This window comes from Myxocyprinus asiaticus, chromosome 19 (assembly GCF_019703515.2).
Source record: "Myxocyprinus asiaticus isolate MX2 ecotype Aquarium Trade chromosome 19, UBuf_Myxa_2, whole genome shotgun sequence".
Taxonomy (NCBI): domain Eukaryota; kingdom Metazoa; phylum Chordata; class Actinopteri; order Cypriniformes; family Catostomidae; genus Myxocyprinus; species Myxocyprinus asiaticus.
In genome coordinates, this window is record NC_059362.1 from 42,788,315 (window position 1) to 42,811,421 (window position 23,107).

The window sequence follows — 23,107 nt, forward strand, 5'->3', positions numbered from 1 at the left end:
TATGTACTCAATACTTGGTAGGGGCTCCTTTTGCTTTAATTACTGCCTCAATTCGGCATGGCATGGAGGTGATCAGTTTGTGGCACTGCTGAGGTGGTATGGAAGCCCAGGTTTCTTTGACAGTGGCCTTCAGCTCATCTGCATTTTTTGGTCTCTTGTTTCTCATTTTCCTCTTGACAATACCCCATAGATTCTCTATGGGGTTCAGGTCTGGTGAGTTTGCTGGCCAGTCAAGCACACCAACACCATGGTCATTTAACCAACTTTTGGTGCTTTTGGCAGTGTGGGCAGGTGCCAAATCCTGCTGGAAAATGAAATCAGCATCTTTAAAAAGCTGGTCAGCAGAAGGAAGCATGAAGTGCTCCAAAATGTCTTGGTAAACGGGTGCAGTGACTTTGCTTTTCAAAAAACACAATGGACCAACACCAGCAGATGACATTGCACCCCAAATCATCACAGACTGTGGAAACTTAACACTGGACTTCAAGCAACTTGGGCTATGAGCTTCTCCAGACTCTAGGACCTTGGTTTCCAAATGAAATACAAAACTTGCTCTCATCTGAAAAGAGGACTTTGGAACACTGGGCAACAGTCCAGTTCTTCTTCTCCTTAGCCCAGGTAAGACGCCTCTGACGTTGTCTGTGGTTCAGGAGTGGCTTAACAAGAGGAATACGACAACTGTAGCCAAATTCCTTGACACATCTGTGTGTGGTGGCTCTTGATGCCTTGACCCCAGCCTCAGTCCATTCCTTGTGAAGTTCACCCAAATTCTTGAATCGATTTTGCTGGACAATCATAAGGCTGCGGTTCTCTCGGTTGGTTGTGCATCTTTTTCTTCCACACTTTTTCCTTCCACTCAACTTTCTGTTAACATGCTTGGATACAGCACTCTGTGAACAGCCAGCTTCTTTGGCAATGAATGTTTGTGGCTTACCCTTCTTGTGAAGGGTGTCAATGATTGTCTTCTGGACAACTGTCAGATCAGCAGTCTTCCCCATGATTGTGTAGCCTAGTGAACCAAACTGAGAGACCATTTTGAAGGCTCAGGAAACCTTTGCAGGTGTTTTGAGTTGATTAGCTGATTGGCATGTCAAAATATTCTAATTTTTTGAGATAGTGAATTGGTGGGTTTTTGTTAAATGTGAGCCAAAATCATCACAATTAAAAGAACCAAAGACTTAAACTACTTCAGTCTGTGTGCATTGAATTTATTTAAAACACGAGTTTCACAATTTGAGTTGAATTACTGAAATAAATGAACTTTTCCACGACATTCTAATTTATTGAGATGCACCTGTATATATATATATATATATATATATACACACACACATACATATATAAGTAGTACAAATACAACTCTGTTATATACAGTACAAAGGAATGTAATTGCAGAAGAGGTAGGATGTGTTGGATAGATATAAAAAGACTAAACTGTGAATTGCACATAATTGTTGCTCAAAGGGGCAGTTTTAACTGTTCATGAGGTGTATAGCCTGAGGGAAAAAACTGTTCTTGTGCCTGACGGTTCTGGTGCTCAGAGCTCTGAAGCATCAGCCAGAAGGCCCTTGGCAGTGCAGTCATTTGTGTAGAGGGAGAAGAGTAATGAGGAGAGCACACATCCCTGGGGGGCACCTGTGCTGATTGTACAGGTGCTAGAATTGAATTTCCCTTGTCTCTGCCTGTCCGTCAGAAAGCTGGTAATCCACTGACAGATAGACATGGGAACAGAGAAAACAGATTTTTTTAAAACAGATTTATTCTGGAGTATTGCTGGGATAATTGTGTTGAAAGCCGAACTGAATTCCACAAAAAGGATCCTTGCATATGTCCCTGGTCTGTCCAGATGTTGCAGGATATGATGCTTTCCCATGTTGACTGCATCCTCCATAGACTTGTTTGCTCGATAAACAAATTGAAGGAGATCTAGAAAGGGTCCAGTGATGTCCTTACATAAAACATTTTTTTTTCATAATGTCATTCTTTCAGCATGTGAACTGGGACAAGTAAATGTGAAGGACAAGTAATATCATGTTTGTCAGTGCATAAAAGTGCACTCAGTAATTTTTTCCTCATTAAAAAAGTTTAGCTCCTGGGGGCGAGTATCGACGCTGACTACCACCCCTGTAGTCATGAGTTTGAATACAGGGTGTGCTGAGTGACTCCAGCCAGGTCTCCTAAGCAACCAAATTGGCCTGGTTACTAGGGACGGTAAAGTCACATGGGGTTACCTCCTCGTGGTCGCGATTAGGGGTTCTCGCTCTCAATGGGGCGTGTGGTAAGTTGTGCGTGGATCGCGGAGAGAAGCATGAGCCTCCACATGCTGTGAGTCTCAGCGGTGTCATGCACAGCGAGCCATGTGATAATATGCGCGGATTGACGATCTCAGAAGCGGAGGCAACTGAGACTTGTCCTCCGACACCCGGATTGAGGTGAGTAACCGCGCCACCACGAGGACCTAGTAAGAAAATTGCGGAGAAAAGGGGATCAAATAAAAAAAAATCAAAACATTAAAAAAAAAATTAATTGTATTTTTGCAATATTATGACATGTTAGAATCACATGACCAGCCGAATACTACTCGCTTAATCTCAGTAACCGTCCTGTTATTTGACACTTTCGTTAATTGATTAAAGTAATCATGGCTGACTGTGAATACTACATTTCTACAATGGCATCTGAAACTGAAAACTATTGATTTTAAATGATGCTGCATCCAAGCCGCTAGGTGTCAGTGTAAGTCCAAGATGACACAAAGACAAAAGTTACTGAGTGCACCTTTAATGAGAAAAATGCAATTTATTAGCACTTTTCAAAGTGGAAAATGCACCTGTTTCATAGACCCCTGTTATTCTGCTCAATGAAAAAATAAAGTCAGGCAAGGTTCAGAACAACAGAACAGTGACAAGCATGTACAATATAGGTTGACAGGTTAGTTACTGTACAATTATATGTGCAAAACACCTAGCACAGATCACACAATATTATCTGAATGTTTATTTTGCACAAAGTAACAAAAGGCATTCAAAGCAAAGTGAAAAGACAATTAATTCACTTCAAACTGTTTTAACTGTTTGTGTGTAAACCCATATCACCCTTTTTAAACTTTTAACCATTGAACTGCAGGTTATTTCCCTGGTAAAAGTGAACTATAGAGACCCTGGGATCATATTACACCCTTATGCCACAAAGCAAGACAATAAATGTTTATTTCATGAGAAAATTGTAATTTTAATAATGCAGATTTCAATTACTGACTGATGCAGTGCATGTTTGTCCAAACTTAATTGATACTGATAATGGTCAGACTAGAGAGTACAAGACTCAACAATAAAGTAATGCTTAAGGAATATGTTTGAAAAAAAGGTGCATGTCTCTGTCAATTGAATGCCTCCATTAGTGGTCAAATGATCATAGTGCACATGATTATTACCATATTTTATGTATGTACTGTGTGTTGTGCATTAGCTTAAAAGCCTTTTGAATGTTTACGTCCATATCACTGTAAAAGTTTTGTTTGCTCAGATGATGCAAAACACCTAATTTGTTTTTTACAGATGATGTGATATTATTTACTGTACTGTGATCATAATATGGAAACTTAGTTTGTTTAGTTGCATAGCTGTCTCCCTGAAGCCAGAAAATCCACATATAATTACTGCAAATAGTACAAACAAATATGATACTTTGTGAATACTTAATCATTGTTATTAAGCGCATAGGATCCCGCAACAATAAAAGCAAACATATAGAAAATGAAACTAAATCTTAATGAATTTCCATTTCTTTTCTTTTTTTTTCCACAACATTATGGAGTATAAGAACCGTTTGAAAAAATGTGAAAAACGTGAAACTAGATTGGTAAAGTTTGTCAAGACAAACTTTGATGTTGGCTTCACAAAGCCTTGCCTGAAAGCTTAAAAAGTTTAAAAAGTTTGAAGTTTGCAGGTGACAGTCTGAAGGTTACAGACCCCCCCACCCCCAATAATTATAATAGTATTATGAATATTACTATTATATTTATTCTCATGTTTATCAGCTCAAAACATTTTTGACTTTGACACTGACCACAAACACCTCTTCTTGCAGAATACTATTGGACAGAGTATTATAACAGTAAAGAACATCACTGTTCAGATTGTTAATGTCTGATGTATAGCCCTCTGTTCTCTGGACAGCTGGTTTGCATCTGAGATGTGGTTAGCAAAACAGAAAACCACAGAGGAATGGCAGAAAGGTTACATGCAAAATTAAGTACCGTATACTTCTGAGGGAAAAAGACATATACAAGTATTTGGACTATAGAGTCATCATCTCTTCACCAGGTAGGAAGTTTTGTTTTAGTGATCTCAGTAGGAAGAATATTGGGAAAATAACACAATGAGATTCAATAGACTGAATTTTACACCTCTTGTAGGAACATATTCGAATGCTCAGAGGTTACTCTTTCGTAGCTCAGGAGACTTAATTTAAGTGTCAGCTTTATCTCAGATGTTCCTCAAAATTCCATAGGAAAAATAAGAATAGACACAAATAAGACATAAAGCAAGAGTATAGAGCAATGAAATGAATGCGGATTACATAGCTCAGATAATTTGGACTTGGTAGATATTGGTGAGAAATGTTTTAGTTCATATTGAAATTTCACAGACTTTGGTGTCTTGAGAAAATCTGAGCACAGTTTGAGACTGTTGAGATCTCTTCTGAGACTCGTGTGAGATTATCGGGGTCTGTTACACAGAGGGGTCCATTTGTCTCCATTTGCTCTCCTTTTAATCTTATTGCTGTCTAGGAGAAACAGCTAAAATATATATTTTTTATAAATACTCCTTTGCAATTTAGTTTTTCAATGGGCATATTAATACATTTTAATTCAAATAAAAAAAAATTCTGCTGGCCCGGTTGGGCCAGTAGCTCAGATTATTACTTGCCTTGCCAAATTTTTTGCTGGCCCTAACACAAAAAATTCTGCATTTTATTTTTAGCAATGGATTTTGTATGTATATGTGCCAGGAATTGTACTTAAATGTTTTATTGTGTTAAGTTTTCTTTACAAAAATTTAAAAAATAGTTTTTTAATTTGCAATAATAGCTGCAAATTATGCAGTTATAATGTAACTCCATGACATCTATAAACTCATACATGCACTGTTGCTGGAAAACAATACAAAATGTTACTGACTGGTTTGTAAATTTCAACCCATTCTTACTGATGCTTTTAAGACTAAAACATTGTTGCCATTTCCAAAAAACTCATCTGTGCTAGCCAGCTAGGTAATGTTGGTTTGTTGACAAGTTTAAATCAGCAAAATTCAATATATATATACTGAATTTTGTATACACAGTATATAAAAATTCAGAAATACATTTTTTCTTAATTCCATAGTTTTCTTTTTCTTTTCAGTATTATCATCAAAAAGGTGACCAATCAAATGAACTCAAAACATTCATCTAATGAAAATAGAACAATTATTTTTCAACACAACATTGCATTATTTTTTATCAAAAGAAGTTTTACTTTGATCATATATTCAAAGTTTAATCTAAAATACAACATTGGAGTTATTTATGATTATTATTATTTTTATAAATAATGTGTTGCACAAAACCAGATCATCACAGTATACAGTAAATAAAGATACCGATGAAAACTGCTCTCTTGCTTGTAAGATATTCCTTAAATATAATTATTACTGATAGATTATGATGATAATGATAATAATAATAATCATAAATATCATTCTTATTATTACATTAAATATAGCATTTTTACTATACATCAGTAATATATTTCTGTATATATATATATATATATATATATATATATATATATATATATATATATATATATATATATATAATATATAGTCATTTTATTCAGTTAGTGAAGCCCTTTCTATTTGTGTGTCTGTTTGTGCAGTTCACTACATGACCACAAAAGGCTGTGATTTAATTATATATATAATATATATATACAATATGTAGACAAAAGTCTGCATGTACTGCATGCTTTAAAGTGAATAAGTGCTCTGCTCTCTGTTATCTACTACAACAAACAGCACGCATTATGGTCATGATGTTTTTGGTGTATTAATGACTTTAATCATTCAGTTTGAAGCACCCAGCACATGCAGTCTGGGGGTGAATACGTGAAACAGTTGTGGCACTTTTGCGCCTTTTTATTTCAGCGCAAATTCCTGCATCTTATTCACTAAACACCAACGATCTATTTTAGCAGGCGCAATCAGTGATGAAATTATCCTCATCTTGAGTACTTAAACAAGTCATTGTTGTTCCTTTCCATGCAAACATGCCTCCTTTCTATGTAAATTAGGCTTCTTGTAGATTGCGCTTCATTCACAATAATTGTCCGGCACAATTGACATTGTGACAAATGGTCTGCTGCATCATCGACTATATAGTGCTCAGAAATTCTGCACACATTTTGTGGGTGCGCTTGCGCTGTTGACTGATCTGCTTAATTATTTTAGTGAATAGGGTGCTTAACCAGTGCATAGAGCATGTGCTAATAAATAGCACATTTACCGGGTGCAGTTCATTCTTAGTGAATTCCCCCCAGGATGTTTATTTAATTAAATCGCAGGCTTTTGCAGTTTAATAATCTCACCAGGACACATTTACAACACTTTTAGTATATGAATGAATGTAAGATTTTGTGACAACGCAGTATTGACCCGACAGGGCAAGTGACAGTTTTATTAACTGGCCCGAAATTCTCTCACACTGGCGACAGGCCATCGGGAGATCCTTATTTTCGAGACTTGTATATTATTTTGTCCTCTGGTTATTGACAGTCTGTATCATGCAAATAACTGTTGATGATAATTTCTCATAGCCTGTTAAAGTTTTTAACATGCACAGTATTTAATGTTTTACACTTTTTTCTTTACTGCCGTGCAGGTCGAGTAAACTCATGTTGGAAATGCTGTCAGGGATGAAGTGGTACATTTGTGGCCTCCTGCTCATTTTACCAGAGATCTGCAAAACTGCTAACTCTAATAATGCCAATAAACCTAAATGTAAACATAATTATGGAAAAAAAACAAAAAATGATTGTCCTTTAACTACCGGTGTCCAAGGATCCTCTAATCCTGAAGTTGTGGTCAACGATATGTTCTTACTGGGTGCAGATGGTTTCATGGGATATATGAAAACAGGTGATTCAAATCAAAGAAGATCTTTGAAAGGGAGAATGTATGTCTTAATTTAAATTCTCAATCTAGAGGGTAAATAAATTGGTTTAGGTTGACACTAGGATGACATCTGTTATTTTATGTCTTTTGCGACTTTACTAAACTAAGTACAAAACGTTTTTCACTTAACTTAAATGTGTGTGCTTCATGTTGCATATCTAAATGAACTAATTTTGCCAAATAGATTATATAATAAGACACGATCCTGACTATATTTAGTTACTCCGATGAAAGAAAGAAATATGTAAATGTACAATAAAATTAATGAGATTATGCTGCTTTTTTGTGGTTGAATTGTTTATAATTTGTCTCTTTTTTTAATAGTTGATTGCATTAATGGTTCTTGGAACTTATCAGATGTGATACTTGGTTGTGATTCTACAGAATTACCAGGTAAGGAGAAACCAAATTCAGCCTAAACATTATTTAAAAAATGTTTGGAGCCCTTGAAAATAATTTCTACTTATATATGTTCCTCGAAAATATGTTTTTGTTTGGGATTTCTTCCACTCAAAATAAATACAGAATAGGTTTAGACCCATTTCTAATATTTTTATTCTCAATGTTATAAAAAAGAAACTTCACAGAAGCTGCACAATGACACTTACTAGATCATTGCAACAGAAATATACAGTTTCACAAGTGTAATTTTACATTACAGTTTGTTTTGAGTTTTAAACAAGCGTTGCTTACTGTTGGCTGCATTCATTTAAAATGATTTTTCTCTTTCCATAGACAAAACATTATTAAATATCACGGTTTTTTCATTCGATGACGGTGAAAACTGTACAGCTAACATCTCTTCATGTACAAGTTCATCATGTAAAACATACTGCAGTGGTGAGTTTTGGAGTATTGGACTGAGAGGTTATTTTAATTCCTGTCCAGACCTAAGCTTTTGTGTGAGCAGCTCAGCACTATCAATAATGAAAACCTGTGGATTTCATTTAAGTTTAGAAATGTATGACTTATTCTTATTTAAAATTAGTGCCGTCAATTTCACATGTTGATCTAGTGGGATGAGTTATGTAAAAACTGCATTTAAAAGATAATACAATGGATGATAATGATAATTTCATGTACCCTGGCCTAATAAGGACATTTACTATTAGAACAAATCAAGTTTGCAGTACCACCTTCATGTTTTTGACAAATCACCAAATCACACAGAGTAGACAGCACAGAATGATGAAAGAGATGTTCAGGACACGTTCCTGTATTCAAAAACAGCTTTTAGTGGTCTGAAGATACAGTGCATCCAGAAAGTATTCACAGCGCTTCACTTTTTCCACATTTTGTTATGTTACAGCCTTATTCCAAAATGGATTAAATTCATTATTTTCCTCAAAATTCTACAAACAATACCCCATAATGACAACGTGAAAGAAGTTTGTTTGAAATCGTTGCAAATTTATTAAAAATAAAAAAATGGGGAAAAAAATCACATACATAAGTATTCACAGCCTTTGCCATGACACTCAAAATTGAGCTCAGGTGCATCCTGTTTCCACTGATCATCCTTGAGATGTTTCTACAACTTGGAGTCCACCTGTGGTAAATTCAGTTGATTGGACATGATTTGGAAAGGCAAACACCTGTCTATATAAGGTCCTACAGTTAACAGTGTATGTCGGAGCACAAATCAAGCCATGAAGTCCAAGGAATTGTCCGTAGACCTCCGAGACAGGATTGTATCGAGGCACAGATCTGGGGAAGGTACAGAAAAATTTCTGCAGCATTGAAGGTCCCAATGAGCACAGTGGCCTCCATCATCCGTAAATGGAAGAAGTTTGGAACCACCAGGACTCTTCCTAGAGCTGGCCGCCTGGCCAAACTGAGCGATTGGGGGAGAAGGGCCTTAGTCAGGGAGGTGACCAAGAACCCGATGATCACTCTGACAGAGCTCCAGCGTTTCTCTGAGGAGAGAGGAGAACCTTCCAGAAGAACAACCATCTCTGCAGCACTCCACCAATCAGGCCTGTATGGTAGAGTGGCCAGACGGAAGCCACTCCTCAGTAAAAGGCACATGACAGCTCGCCTGGAGTTTGCCAAAAGGCACCTGAAGGACTCTCATACCATGAGAAACAAAGATTGAACTCTTTGGCCTGAATGGCAAGCATCATGTCTGAAGGAAACCAGGCACTGCTCATCACCTGGCCAATACCATCCCTACAGTGAAGCATGGTGGTGGTGGCAGCATCATGCTGTGGGGATGTTTTTCAGCAGCAGGAACTGGGAGACTAGTCAGGATCAAGGGAAAGATGAATGCAGCAATGTACAGAGACATCCTTGATGAAAACCTGCTCCAGAGTGCTCTGGACCTCAGACTGGGGTGAAGGTTCATCTTCCAACAGGACAGCGACTCTAAGCACACAGCCAAGATAACAAAGGAGTGGCTCCGGGACAACTCTGTGAATGTCCTTGAGTGGCCCAGCCAGAGCCCAGACTTGAACCCGATTGAACATCTCTGGAGAGATCTGAAAATGGCTGTGCACCGACGCTCCCCATCCAACCTGATGGAGCTTGAGAGGTCCTGCAAAGAAGAATGGGAGAAACTGCCCAAAAATAGGTGTGCCAAGCTTGTAACATCATACTCAAAAAGACTTGAGGCTGTAATTGGTGCCAAAGGTGCTTCAACAAAGTATTGAGCAAAGGCTGTGAATACTTATGTACATATTGTTTTTTTTTTTCGTTTTTTTTTTTTTTTAATAAATTTGCAAAGATCTCAAACAGACTTCTTTCACGTTGTCATTATGGGGTATTGTTTGTAGAATTGAGGAAAATAATGAATTTAATCCATTGTGGAATAAGGCTGTAACATAACAAAATGTAGAAAAAGTGAAGAGCTGTGAATACTTTCTGGATGCGCTGTACCTTGAAATGTTGATGTTTTGAATTTGTACCCTAATGTCTTTGAATTATGTTCAATTATTTTATTTGCAAATATTTTGGGGACTATTTGTCATAGGCCTACATATGAGATTAATTAACTTATATTTACTTTTTCATTGACAATATAGGCCTAGTTTTTAGCCTATAGAGTAACTTTATTTTCTAACCCACTGTTTTCCAGACTATGGTGTGTATTTGTCAAAAAATACATCAGGTGATTATCAGATCAGCATTAACAGAAACAGCATACCCACATTTGTCTGTTTATTTGCTGGGAACTGCTTATATTACAACTGGTCAAACTGGATTAAAAGAGGTGAAAGACTTTCCATTTTTAGTACTTATATTCACGTTATGAGTTTTAACATAACAGACTGTTATTTTATGTCTTTTAATATGATGTGCCTAGTTTTGGTTTATCATTTGTAGGCTAGTACAAAGAACAAAAATGTGTCTTAGGGGTGATAAATTCATCAATTACTCGAAAGTGCAGTTTTAAACGCAACACTAAACAAGATATTTTACACCAGTGTTGATGAGATTTAGCAGGTCAGGCATTGATAATTGACTTATTTCTCTGTTGTTCTGTTTGTGAAAGGTTGCAATTGGACCAACTTAACTCCCAGCAGCAGTGAGTATTATCTGGATTACCGACCCTGATTCCTAAGTACATACTATAATTCTAGAGTGAAAAAGGCTTGATTGGTCTGTCCAAACACTCTTGTCATACGTATGGCAGAACGTACAGTATATTCAGTCGGTCAATATTGTAAAATAAACACTGACTGCCAACTAGCTATTCTAAAGATGGTATGAAAAGAGAGAGCGCAAAGTTCCATGTACATTTGTGAAATTTAGCGTTCTTTATTAAAAAGTGTTTGCTGGTGATTGACTAATCAGAATCAAGTATTAAATTGAGATGTGCTATAATACTGTAGATGGCATGTATGTAGTTGTGTGTAATATTCTTTTGTTCTGTTGTGTGTGTTGTGTATGTTAGCATGTAATATGACCTGCCTGGATCCCACAGAGGCATGCCAGAGTGCACACTATGAACACAACTGTAGCGGTAATAAAGTTCTGCTGTAATCACTTTCAGAGCAGACTCAATATCGCATTCAACCACCATACTGTCAATAGTCTATTGTTATAATCATGGTATCATTTGATTCATCTTAGATTCCTTCTGTAATCTATTTTATGCAGATGCTAATGCAAGTGATGAGAGTAAGGTGAACACCATTAAGATCAAAAATCAAAATGGAACTTGTTTCAAGTGTGGAAGTCCTTTTCAAGTTTTGGAATCAGTGTCGGTACCAGCAGAAATAGCAAGTCAGTTTAATAAAACAGAGACAAATGCTGTGGCAGCTGCGTAAGTACAATTTCAAACATGTTATAACTTTTTCTAAAGGTTTATAAGGGCTTGTATAAATTATACAGATAACTGTAGTGGATAAATCCAGAATACATGAGGATGGTGGGATAAAATGTGCCAGTGGGTAAGTTGAGCCACACCCTGTATCTTATAAAGTGCTACATTTTTTGTTATACAATTTCAAGAAGTTCCCATCTTATAACATTGTCTGTAACTGAGAGGAGAAAGAACATTTTCAACATTGTGCTAAGACCAGTATAATGAGTTTTATGTCAAAGCCATTTTTATTAAAAAAGATCTATCATATCAACCAATAAAAGCATGTACATGACAGGATAGGGCAAAATTCAAAATTTAAGAATTGGCTCCCTGTTAATAAATTTTTTAAGAGAATTGTCCATACCACACAGTATGTATATATGAATTGTTAAATAATTTTTCATCTATTCCTAGATTTAATTTATTTGTAATTATGTTCTTTTTTTTTTTTTTCTTGGAAAAGGCCAATTGAGACAAAAATAAATAAATAAAAACTCAAGACTCAAAACTCAATTTAAACTCAATTTAAACTTATTTTACCCCAAACGGTTCAACTTACCCCCAGACATGGCTCAACTTCCTCCCTAAGTTCCTAAGTTATAAATATTTATAATGACATATTGTAATAGGATTTATCCTTGCCTAGAGAGGATGGCATATATCAACAAACTCTCTCTCAAAAAAATAATAATTTTAAGATTTATGCATTTCAATTTCATAACAAAATTCCATCAAATTGAATTGAGTAATATATATTTTTTTTAAACCCGAAATAATTTCAGTTTTATTAATTTAAATTTTTTAAACATTACACACAATTTGATCTAATTTTGTTATGAAATTAAAATACTTAAATCTTAATAGGATAACATCTTTTTTGAGTGCTCTCCTACCCCCATTTTCTTTATTATAAGTTTACTCTTATTACTTCACATTAATGATATGTATGCACCACAAATATTTGATCACCTACAGTGGGGTCATGAAAAATCTCTCCAACATGCTGTTCCTGATGGGGAATTTAACCATAGCAACTGTGTCCATGGGTAACATTCAAGGAGTTGTAAAGAAAATTGAAGCTGAGTCTGATATCAGAACATCTGCTTTCATCTACTCTTCAGACACCGGCATCAGAGTGAGTGACTAGATGAACTCGTCTTATTTAAAGCTGAAGTGTGTAATTTTTATGTCAAAATACATCCAACATTAATATGCAGAAAAACTTTAATTAAGCGCTGTGTAGGTGTGTGATTTCTCCGTAAAGTGGCTCTGTGGCGTTTTGAACATTGCTGTTTGTTTCAACATCTCGACCAGCCTGTCACTGTAACATCAGTTTAGAGTTTGGCCGGGACTATGTCTGACCGGTGGAAGGCGTGCGGGAAAATGTTTTGGAACAGTTGTTACGCACTTCAGCTTTAAATTTGTATGACTGTCTGCAGTAGTTTAATGTTGTAACAAAATGTTTGTCACCCCAAAAAAATTATTACTTTATGATGAACTGAAACACAGAAATCATCACTGTTTACAGGCTATAGATGATTTTGCAGCACTGCAAAATTATCCCAATGCATTTATTGTTCCGAAAGAAGCCACTCTGAAAGCATTCAACCAAAGCTCAGGAAAAGCTTTTCTGGGTCTGTTCCAATTTCCCAACATGACAAAGGTATAAAGAAACTTCTGAACTTCTTACCTTCTGTAATGCAGGACAATTAAAGTAAGAACTGTGCTACAAAATATTTCCATCAGGTATTTTGTGTCAAACATTATGATTTGTGTGCATTTATCACAAATTAATAACTCTCAATGTGAATAATTATGAATTAGATATTTTAAAATGTATCTTGAAATTATGGTGCAAATCTGCTATGAGCTTTTTATAATGGGTTTTAACATGCTTTTGAGATTCTAACTCATATAGTGAATACCTGTAACTGGTAGCACATGGCACTAGCAACGCCATGGTCATGGGTCTGATTCCCAGGGAACACTTACTAGTTGCACTGTAAACTGCTTTGGATAAATGTGTCTGCCAAATGCATGAATGTAAACAGATAATCAATATGAATATTACAAATAATAATGTATTAATACAAAATAATGTGTGGCTATGAATTTAAATAATCCATCTTTGTAGGCAAACAAATTCTGATTATTATTATTTATGCTCTTGTCACTACAGAATGTAAACATGTGACTTCTTCTTAAAGGAATAGTTCATCTAAACTATCATCATTTACTCACCCTCATGCCATTCTATATGTGTATTTCTTTCTTCTGCTGAACATAAAGATTTTTAGAAGAATACTTCAGCTCTATAGGTCCTTTTAATGCAAGTGAAAGGGTACCAAAACATTGAAGCTCCAAAATAAAACACATAAAGACAGCATAAAAGTAATCCATATGATTCCAGTTGTTTAAATCCATGTCTTCAGAAGTGAAATGATGGGTGTGGGTGACAAACAGATTTATTATAAATTCTCCTCCCTGCCCAGTAGGTGGCAATATGCACAATTAAAACAAAAGAAGAATGTGAAAGTGGGGATTTGTAGTAAAAAAAAAAAAGGGCTTAAATGTTGATCTCTTTCTCATCCACACCTATAATATCCCTTCTAAAGACATGGATTAAGCCACTGGAGTTTTATTGATTACTTTTATGCTGCTTTAATGTGCTTTTTGTGATTTCTGGCCACTGTTCACTTGCATTGAATGGACCAACAGAGCTGTGATATTCTTCTAAAAATCTTTGTTTGTATTCAGCTGAAGAAAGAAAGTCTTATACATCTGGGATGGCATGAGGTTGAGAAAATGATGAGAGAATTTTCATTTTCGGGTGAACTGTCCCTTTAAATAGAGTTCAGGGCATGTCAGTGGTTCCAAATAGCTAGAATCACATTTATCTTATTTGTACCAGATTATCTGATAAAAGCAAATGTTACTCCATAGAAACCTGATTATGTTTCTCAAGAATCCAAATTATACAATCTCTCTTTTTAAAGGATGAAAACAACAGTGTGATTTTGAATGATCAAGTTTATGCGATTGAAATGGGGACAAAGATTTCCAATTTAAGAAACAACATTGAGTTAAGCTTCCAAATAATACAGGTAAGCAAATGTATTCATTAAGAAACATAAGAAAGTATATTTCTAAAATTTCTAACAATACATAAAACTGATTTTCTGAACTTCTGATTTATTTTCTTCTTTAGGATAAGAAATTGACTCCTACTTGTCATGCATGGGATGGAAGTGGTCTGTTTATACTCTTGTGTTTTGTACATGTTACATTTCTTATCAAAAGCTGAGTCATAGTCTGTGTTTTTTAAACAATTAAAAAGAATATGGAAAATATGAAGACCCTAAATCATCTCCTCAGTGATACATTTATCTTATGATTCTAAGCTGAGAGAATTTTGATTTCTCATTAATCAATTTTCATTAAAGCTGAAGTATGTAACTTTTTCTGTGTTAAAATACTTTCTTCTATCCCAGCTTAATATATAGGTACAACTATATGTATGCTATTCGTAAGTTAGTTTTATCGAAACTGTGAACATAATGTATTTGAATAACAAATGTGTTGGAACACTGTGTCTCAGTGGCGCTATAAGAATTCTTGTGATTGTTTTGAGCTACCCGCTTAGACCCGCCCCAGCAACATAACTCAACCAATGGCGTGAGTTGGGGGCGGGGCTATGTGACTGTTTGAACAACTGCAGGCAATGGGTGTATTCAGAAAGTTGTACTGAAACATTTTTTATTTTTGCAATGCCGTTCGGTGGTGCAAGTGTTGCAGAAATTACATCAGCTTTAGTTAATATTTTCTCAATATGCTTACTCATCACTAACCAGTACCTCCTTCTCATCAGGAAATAAGCCTAACTGGAATACTGATGGGTGTAATACTACTATTGAAAAAAACAAGGTCACTTGTAAATGTGAACACTTGACTTTCTTCGCTGTGCTTATGGTAGGTTTCCTATTTCGGACTTAATGTGAATAAAATAAAATAAAATAAAAAATGTATGAACAATTTACATTTGCCTACAAAACTAATTTTAAGCAAATAAGCAGAAGCCTTTACATGAAAAGGTTTTTAAGGTCAGGATACATTAAATTCAATCAAGTGTGTCCAAACTTTTGACTAGCAGATGATAAAATTACATTTCTCTGAAATTTACTGATTACAAAATATGCTGAGCTTTGATTCCTAACGTAAAGGGATAGTTCACCCAAATAAAAAACATTTGTCATCTTCTGTTGTCTTTCTTTCGTGGAACACAAAAGGAGATATTTGGCAAAATGTTAGTCTCAGTCACCATTCACTTTTTATTGATCCCCCCCCCACCCCCACCATACTATTAAAGTAAATGGTGACTGAGACTTACATTCATCCTAACATCTCCTTTTGTATTCCACAGAATAAAGAATATCATTCAGATTTGGAACAACATGAGTGTGCATAAATGTTTATCGGTGAACTATTCCATTAAGATGACCAATATCTAGAAAGATCTGTATAAATGGACATTGTTTTAATACAGGCTCCTGTTAAAGACATTTCTCAGCAAGATCTCATCAGTCTCACATACATCACCTACATCGGCTGCGGCCTGTCCATGTTCTTCCTGGGCATCGGGCTCTTCATGCACTTTCTCTTGAGGTGAGACACGATTCTCTGTACAACAACTTATAAATGATTTTAAAAGGACCAACAAGAGTTACTAATAGCGGTTTCACTGTGGTAAATCTTGTCTACTGTGGGTTGAACCAATAAGGATTAAAGGTGTGGTGTGTGACTTCTACACCAATAGCATCAACAAACAGAACTGCAAAAATAATGATTGTTTTCAAACAGGTTTCCCAAACACTCCCTACATCCTCCATTGGTCAAACAAACAAACAGTCACGCCCCAAACTCACATCACTGGTTGAGCCAATGTAGCTGATTCACAATGTTTACACTTTTTTGGGGAAATCAGTCTGCGAATTGCTTACATATAGTTGTTTCTGCTGGGATAGGAGGAACTATTTTAACCAAAAAAATTACACACCACCTTTAAGCCCTAATTAAAATTTAACTGTATGTTTATTAAAACCAATATTAAAATAATGGTTTGGATGTTTAAATGAACATTATTTCATCAAAAACAAAAAGAGATTTTAGGCAGCTGGAGTCACCATTCACGCGCATTGTATCCTCATAAAGCCGAGCGTGACTGCTGTGAGCACTTTCCATTTCCTTTTTGATTTGTAACTAGTAGCACCTAATAAACATGCAGAAAAGAAAAAAAAATCTAGAGCAAATAGTTTTCCTAAAAATTTATGTCCACATATGTGGACAGCAGGACTTGGTTGTGAAATTTGAAATAATATCAAGCTATAGAAAGTCAGATTTTTTTCATCAAGTTGTTTATTATGTTTCCAGGAGTGCTGGTAAGTCATGTTTTTGAGATGTTACAGACGTTACATCAGAAATTAGCATAATTAATTCTGATTCGAAGTAATTTCCACCATCATCCAATCACTGCCAACCATGTTAAAATAAAATGATACATTATAAATTCTGAATCTATGTACTGATTATCATTGTTCCATTTCTGTCAAACATGTTGAGTGATCCAAACATCATCTGCAGCCTGAAACTGAACCTTTGGTCGGATTTTAGGAGTGAATGCACTTAGCTGCATAGAGAGATATAGGATGCTCACTTGCTCCCTATTTAGTGACTGACTTAACCTCCAGTGTGCTGTCTGTCTGCACTGGTCTCAGAACAGCTTAAAATGCACCTTATTTTCACCCTAACTCAATATAAAGCCCCTGAGAGCAACAATTTTCAGCTTTTGGATGAACCTATTGATTCTCAATGTGATCATGCCCAGTAAATATAGGATTTCTAAGGAAAAAATGAGCTAAAGTACATATTAGTGTCCATTGTGTTTAGCAGCATGGTGTTTCTCGATAAATCAGTCAAATTTAAAAATGGCATATTGGATGAAACTAGAGACTCAAATCTTTTGACTCAAACAGGTAATGTAAAAACTTAATGAGATTTCTTGTTTCCAGATGTAGTTTTGTTGGCGTTTTTTCTCCCAAAGACAAACTCCACTGTGATCGGCACCATGTTGTTTTGTCACATGACTCCATTCGTTGAAGTTTAACCCTTTACTGACAGCACATAGTCTTCTGAACTGAGATCAGTCCGTTGAAATGAATTTAAATTATGTGTTGTGTGTAGCGAAGCCAAAATACAATGTCCACACATGTGTACACGAGTGTATGGAGAAAAGATGCAATAAAAAATTGGTGACTGAGACTAATTTGCTGCCTAACACTTTCTTTTGTTTTCCACAAAAGAAAGTAAGTAATTTGGAACATAATGAGGGAATAAAATGATGAAATCATTGTAAAATGTTTTGCAAACTGTCCCTTTAATTTTAGTCCTAATTGCTACAATCCACACTTAAAGGAATATTCTGGGTTAAATATAAATTAAGCTCAATCGATAGCTTTTTTGGCATAATGTTTATAAATACAAAAAAAATATTTTGTCTTCTTTAATAAAAGCAAAAGGTCCCTAAATGTCAAAAGACTCAGCCACAAGACATAAACAATATGCGTGTTAACATGACGACTTAACGCTGTAAACCCTAAATCGACGATTTAAACAACTTTACTGCTCAAATAATACACAAGTTTTAACAAATTAATTATTTGTTTTACAAATTATTAATGTAAGTGCATTTATAAAATTATAAGCTTCAAATTTCTGCCTTGAATTTGTTGTTTTTTAAATTGTCTCCATTCACTTCCATTGCTAGTGCCTCACTGTTACTTCGGTTTTTGCTTATTTTAAAGAAGAGGACAGACAATTCAAAGTTATTTTTTGTGGTAATCAATATTTGCCACAAATGCTGTCGATTGACCTTAACTTGTATTGAACCCAGAATATTCCATTTTATGATGTTTTATTTTATTTGGGCAGTGGATCCAAAATATTGATTTCAATTTTGCACTTTAAATTGCAGGAGAGCTAAAGCCAGTAACTCAGTCCACGTGTTGATTAATGTCTTTGTGGCACTGTTCCTGCTTAACGTGGCCTTCCTGTCCAATGAGTATGTAGCACGTGCAAAGGACCTCACCGCCTGCCGGATCATGGCTGGATTCATGCATTACAGCCTACTGGCCAGTTTCACCTGGTTTGGTCTGGAGGCTTTTCACCTCTGCATGCAAATGTCCAAATACTCGGTCACCATCAAACATTACATCATCAAGATGACCGTGGCTGGGTGGGGTGAGTTCAGTTATAAAATGCCTAAAATGTTTACAGAGAAGGATGTGGACTGTTACTGTGTTATCATTAGTGGTGTTTGCTTAGGCAGACATAACCATTACTATTGCTCATACATACACATACCATAAACTGAGCATTCATTTCATATGTAAAAGTGAAACACCAATATTTGTTGTGGTCTTTCAGACTCTTTGCATACTTTATTTGCATTTTTCAGTTCCTCCTGGTCTTGTTGTGACCATCATTTTCTTCTTTGGCAAATACGGTGAACAGACCATACATACGGACACAGGCAATAATGTAACCATGTGAGTGTGACCTTTATAGTTACCCTTCAACTTTCATTATGGTGTGCTAGCACTAATCATTGCTATTAAAGTAATGTAAAATAAAAATATTTGAGCTGATTTACTTTCATAATACACACCTCCCAGTCTTTTATGCATGATTTATCAGTGAACGTAATCTTTTATCAAAAGCTCTGTCTCTGAAGCACCTTTACTTTTCGGGCTGATGTCACATAAGTGCTTAAAGGGATAGTTCACCCAAAAATGAAAATTCTCTCATCATTTATTCACCTTCATGCCATCCCAGATATGTGACTTTCTTTCTTCTGCAGAACACAAACAAAGATTTCAAGAAGAATATCTCAGCTCTGTAAGTCCATGCAATGCAAGTGAATGATGATCAAAACTTTGACACTCCAAAAAGCACATAAAGGCAGCATAGAGTCACGTGGTTTAATCCATGTCTTCTGAAGTGGTCCAGTTGGTTTTGGGTGAGAACAGACCAAACTATAACTCCTTTTTCACTATAAATCTTGACATCAGCAGTCTCCTTGGTGATCATGATATCAAGCTCGATTACACTTTCTATAGTGCCATCTAGCTCTCTGCGTATGCGTCAGGCACTAGGAAGTGTAATCGAGCTTGAAATCATGATCGTGCGTAGAGACTGCAAAGGCAAGAGGTACAGTAAAAAATGTGTACCTTTTGGTCTGTTCTCACCCAAAACTGCATCAGTTCAGAAGACATGGATTAAACCACTGGAGTCGTATGAATTACTTTTATGCTGCGTTTATGTGTTTGTTTGTTTTTGGCTTCAAAGTTCTGGCCACCATTCACTTGCATTGTATGGACCTACAGAGCTGAGATATTGTTTTAAAAATCTTATCCCTTTAATGTAAGGAAATGGCAAGAATATTTAGTAATGATTAGCCCTAGTGACCAAGGCTAACTTTCTGCCTAATATCTACTATTCCATAAAAAAGAAACATATGGGTTTGGAACAACATTAGTGTAAGTAAATGATTAAGACTATCAAAAATGTTCCCCCTGTTCTCGCTGCAGGTGCTGGATTTTAGACATCAATGTCCACTACATCGTGAACATCGGTTACTACAGCTTCATCTTTATCTTCACCTTCAGCATCTTCATTGTGGTGCTGCGGTGGCTCTGTATGCTGAGGGTAAACAAGTGGAGCAAGACTGACAAAGTGAAGCACTCAGGAACGGCCACCTCTGACATCACCACCGTCATGGGGCTCTGCTGTCTGCTGGGACTCACCTGGAGCTTCACATTTTTCAGCTATGGAGCTCTGCAAATACCCTCATACTACATCTCTACCATTCTGAACTCCTTTCAAGGTGAGAGCATCATATCATCTCAAAAACATTAAAGGGCAATTCTGTCATCATTTACATACAGATGTTGTTTCATGTATGACTTTCTTTCTTCCATGTAACACAGTCGGTGATGTTAGGCACAATGTTAGGGGTTGACAATCTCAGTCACCATTCACTTTCATTGTATGGACAAAAGATGCGATTAGTGAAAAAAAATGCAAGTAAATGAAAGTGATTTTTTGGGCGGGGTCACAACCAACAAGTTAGGAAAGAATCTGCTGTACATATACATCTAACGTCAGAATTAAAAAATCTTGTCATCACTGAGTAGAACTATATGTCTTTTCTGATTCCACATGTGTGTTTTATAGGATTCTTCTTGTTCATATATTACCTGAAATCAAGCACCTTAATTGGAGAAGCTGAACCTTCAGAACAGAGCAGCATGTCTGGGGAGACCAACACAGAAAATCCATATGACAAACAACTGTCAACAACCAGCACAAAGTCCTGTGACTAATTAGACACCTTTATATTTTATCTGCAAATTTGAAATGTCATATCTGTCTATTGATATTTACTTATATGATAGGAATATACACTACTAAAACATGTTTTTTCAGGTAACCCAAAAAAATTTGTTTCACGTGGTAATATTTAAATTAACTTGTTTCTTTCAAGTCAAAATCAACTGAATACATTAGGTTACACCAAAGCAATGCAATTGTTGGATGAAATAGAAATAGAAATAGAATAAAGTGACATTTTTAATTGCACTTCACCACTATTTTACGGTGTAGATATCTGTTTACACTATTGATATTCATTTATATTATTACTGTGAGTCAATATAAGGTCAGCCCTTTTAGAATTTCCACAAGCTGAGCCTTTGGATTAGCCACACCCCCTTTTTTGCAAAAACCTTGCACTCCAAAGATAACAAATGAGAATGATATCAAGCAGAAACAGTTGTCAAAAACAACAACAGCAGCAAAATAGCGCCCTCCACTGACAACTGTTAAAAACAGCATGGCATTAATATGGCATTAAGTCTCAATAATGTGCTGCAACTACAATACTATTAGAACACGCAAAATGATTAACAAGCAGAAAGTGCCAGAGACCGCAGCCCGCAAACACATATTTGTTTGCTGTTTACAGAGTCTAGAGCTGTCACAGAGACAGGTGAGATATCTCACGACACTTATTTAATTAATATATTTCAGGGAGTTTTTTCATACTTTCCATTTACAAAAATTGTTTACAGCACCTTTAATTTTTTAATGCCCCCAGTGAACAACTTTATGGAATTAATAACTTTATCTTTAATGTTTTTAGGCAATGCAAATCTTTCCTAAAGCATATGTAACTATCTCTAAACTTAGGAAAATTAGTAAGTGCTGTATTAGAGGGTTGGACAAAATTCAGACTTTTGGCTCCATTTCAGTTCATGAGTTGGAAATTTCCATATATTAAAAGACAATTTTTTGAAATAGAATGAATTATAGATATACTGTAAAGTAAATACACATTTCTATATTTCAAACATTGATTATTAAAATCATCTAAAGAATCTGGAAATACTCCATATGTTAAAAACTGTGCATCCTGTTTAAATTCAGTTCAGTTTTAATAATTGAAATAAAGTTTAAAAGTAATTCTCAATTCAGTTATGAATACCACACAACTCTTCTGTATAACAGCGTTTCAGAATCTACTTTTGTGTAGTATAGACCTATATATTTTTTATTCTTGACTGCAGTTAAATGTAAAAGGCTGCTTCATATTAAACATAGCATAATACTGTCCTACTGATGTATTTTTCTGTACATTATAAACTATTTTATGTATTAAATTTTTTACTTCTGCAACACACAATTCCCACAATTATAATAATTGGACAGGAATGTTGGTCAAAGTGGTGTTAGGATCTTTTTAATCAGCTTGCCTAGATAATAGTTTTGCTTATAAGTACATATTACCTTAGTCTTTTATTTTGTGTGTGTGTGTGTGTGTTTGTGTGTGTGTTTTATATGTTTTTTTATGTATTGCGTGTATGCTTTCGGTGTTCAGGAGGCTGTTTCCCTCCTGCCAGTCTATTATTGTACATAAATGTTGATGGATCTTTTACCTTTCATATTAGTTTGAGGCTACTGATTTTACACAGTCCTGCTGGTTTGTCTTTGCGTAAAATTAATCAAACATCTGCCTCACACAAGAACACTGTTAATTGTAATGTAAAAGCAAAAGTCTATTAGGGTCTGTACTAAATATGATATTTTTGTATAAGTGGCACCTTTTCATATTTTACACAATTTTAAACTTAAAATCTGATAAAATTTTGTTCATAGCACTCGAAGTCTGGAACTTTTGTCTTTGTGTTTTTTATTAATATGCATAAAACAAAAAACAAATATTGCTAGTAATAAAACAAGGTTTTTTTTTTAATTCAATAAACAACATATATATATATATATATACAGGGTTGGGAGGGTTACTTTTGAAATGTATTCCACTACAGATTACAGAATACATGCTGTAAAATGTAATTTGTAACGTATTCTGTTAGATTACTCAAGGTCAGTAACATATTCTAAATACTTTGGATTACTTCTTCAGCACTGGTAGATTTTTTCACTTGTTTTGACTATAAAAACTCTGCCAGTACAG

At 35.4% G+C, this 23,107-nt stretch overlaps 1 protein-coding gene across 1 annotated transcript; it reads left to right on the forward strand.

The window, feature by feature from the left end:
• The first annotated feature begins 4,201 nt into the window (after positions 1-4,201).
• adgrg11 (adhesion G protein-coupled receptor G11) lies at positions 4,202-23,107 on the forward strand. The gene is made up of 18 exons (XM_051644316.1): positions 4,202-4,325; positions 6,922-7,178; positions 7,539-7,607; positions 7,950-8,054; positions 10,288-10,422; positions 10,705-10,737; positions 11,107-11,175; positions 11,313-11,478; positions 12,496-12,655; positions 13,049-13,183; positions 14,517-14,624; positions 14,729-14,771; positions 15,389-15,489; positions 16,064-16,182; positions 18,548-18,813; positions 19,031-19,121; positions 20,163-20,458; positions 20,809-23,107. Exons 2-18 carry the CDS (start codon positions 6,935-6,937, stop codon positions 20,955-20,957), a joined length of 2,289 nt encoding a protein of 762 aa, XP_051500276.1. The 5' UTR covers positions 4,202-4,325; positions 6,922-6,934; the 3' UTR covers positions 20,958-23,107.

Bases quoted from the DNA above. Each gene is read 5' to 3' on its own strand.
- adgrg11 (XM_051644316.1), top strand. From the start codon at position 6,935: ATGTTGGAAATGCTGTCAGGGATGAAGTGGTACATTTGTGGCCTCCTG. The intron at 7,179-7,538 runs GTGATTCAAATC...TTTTTTTAATAG, and splicing joins CATGGGATATATGAAAACAG to TTGATTGCATTAATGGTTCT. The intron at 13,184-14,516 runs GTATAAAGAAAC...CTCTTTTTAAAG, and splicing joins AATTTCCCAACATGACAAAG to GATGAAAACAACAGTGTGAT.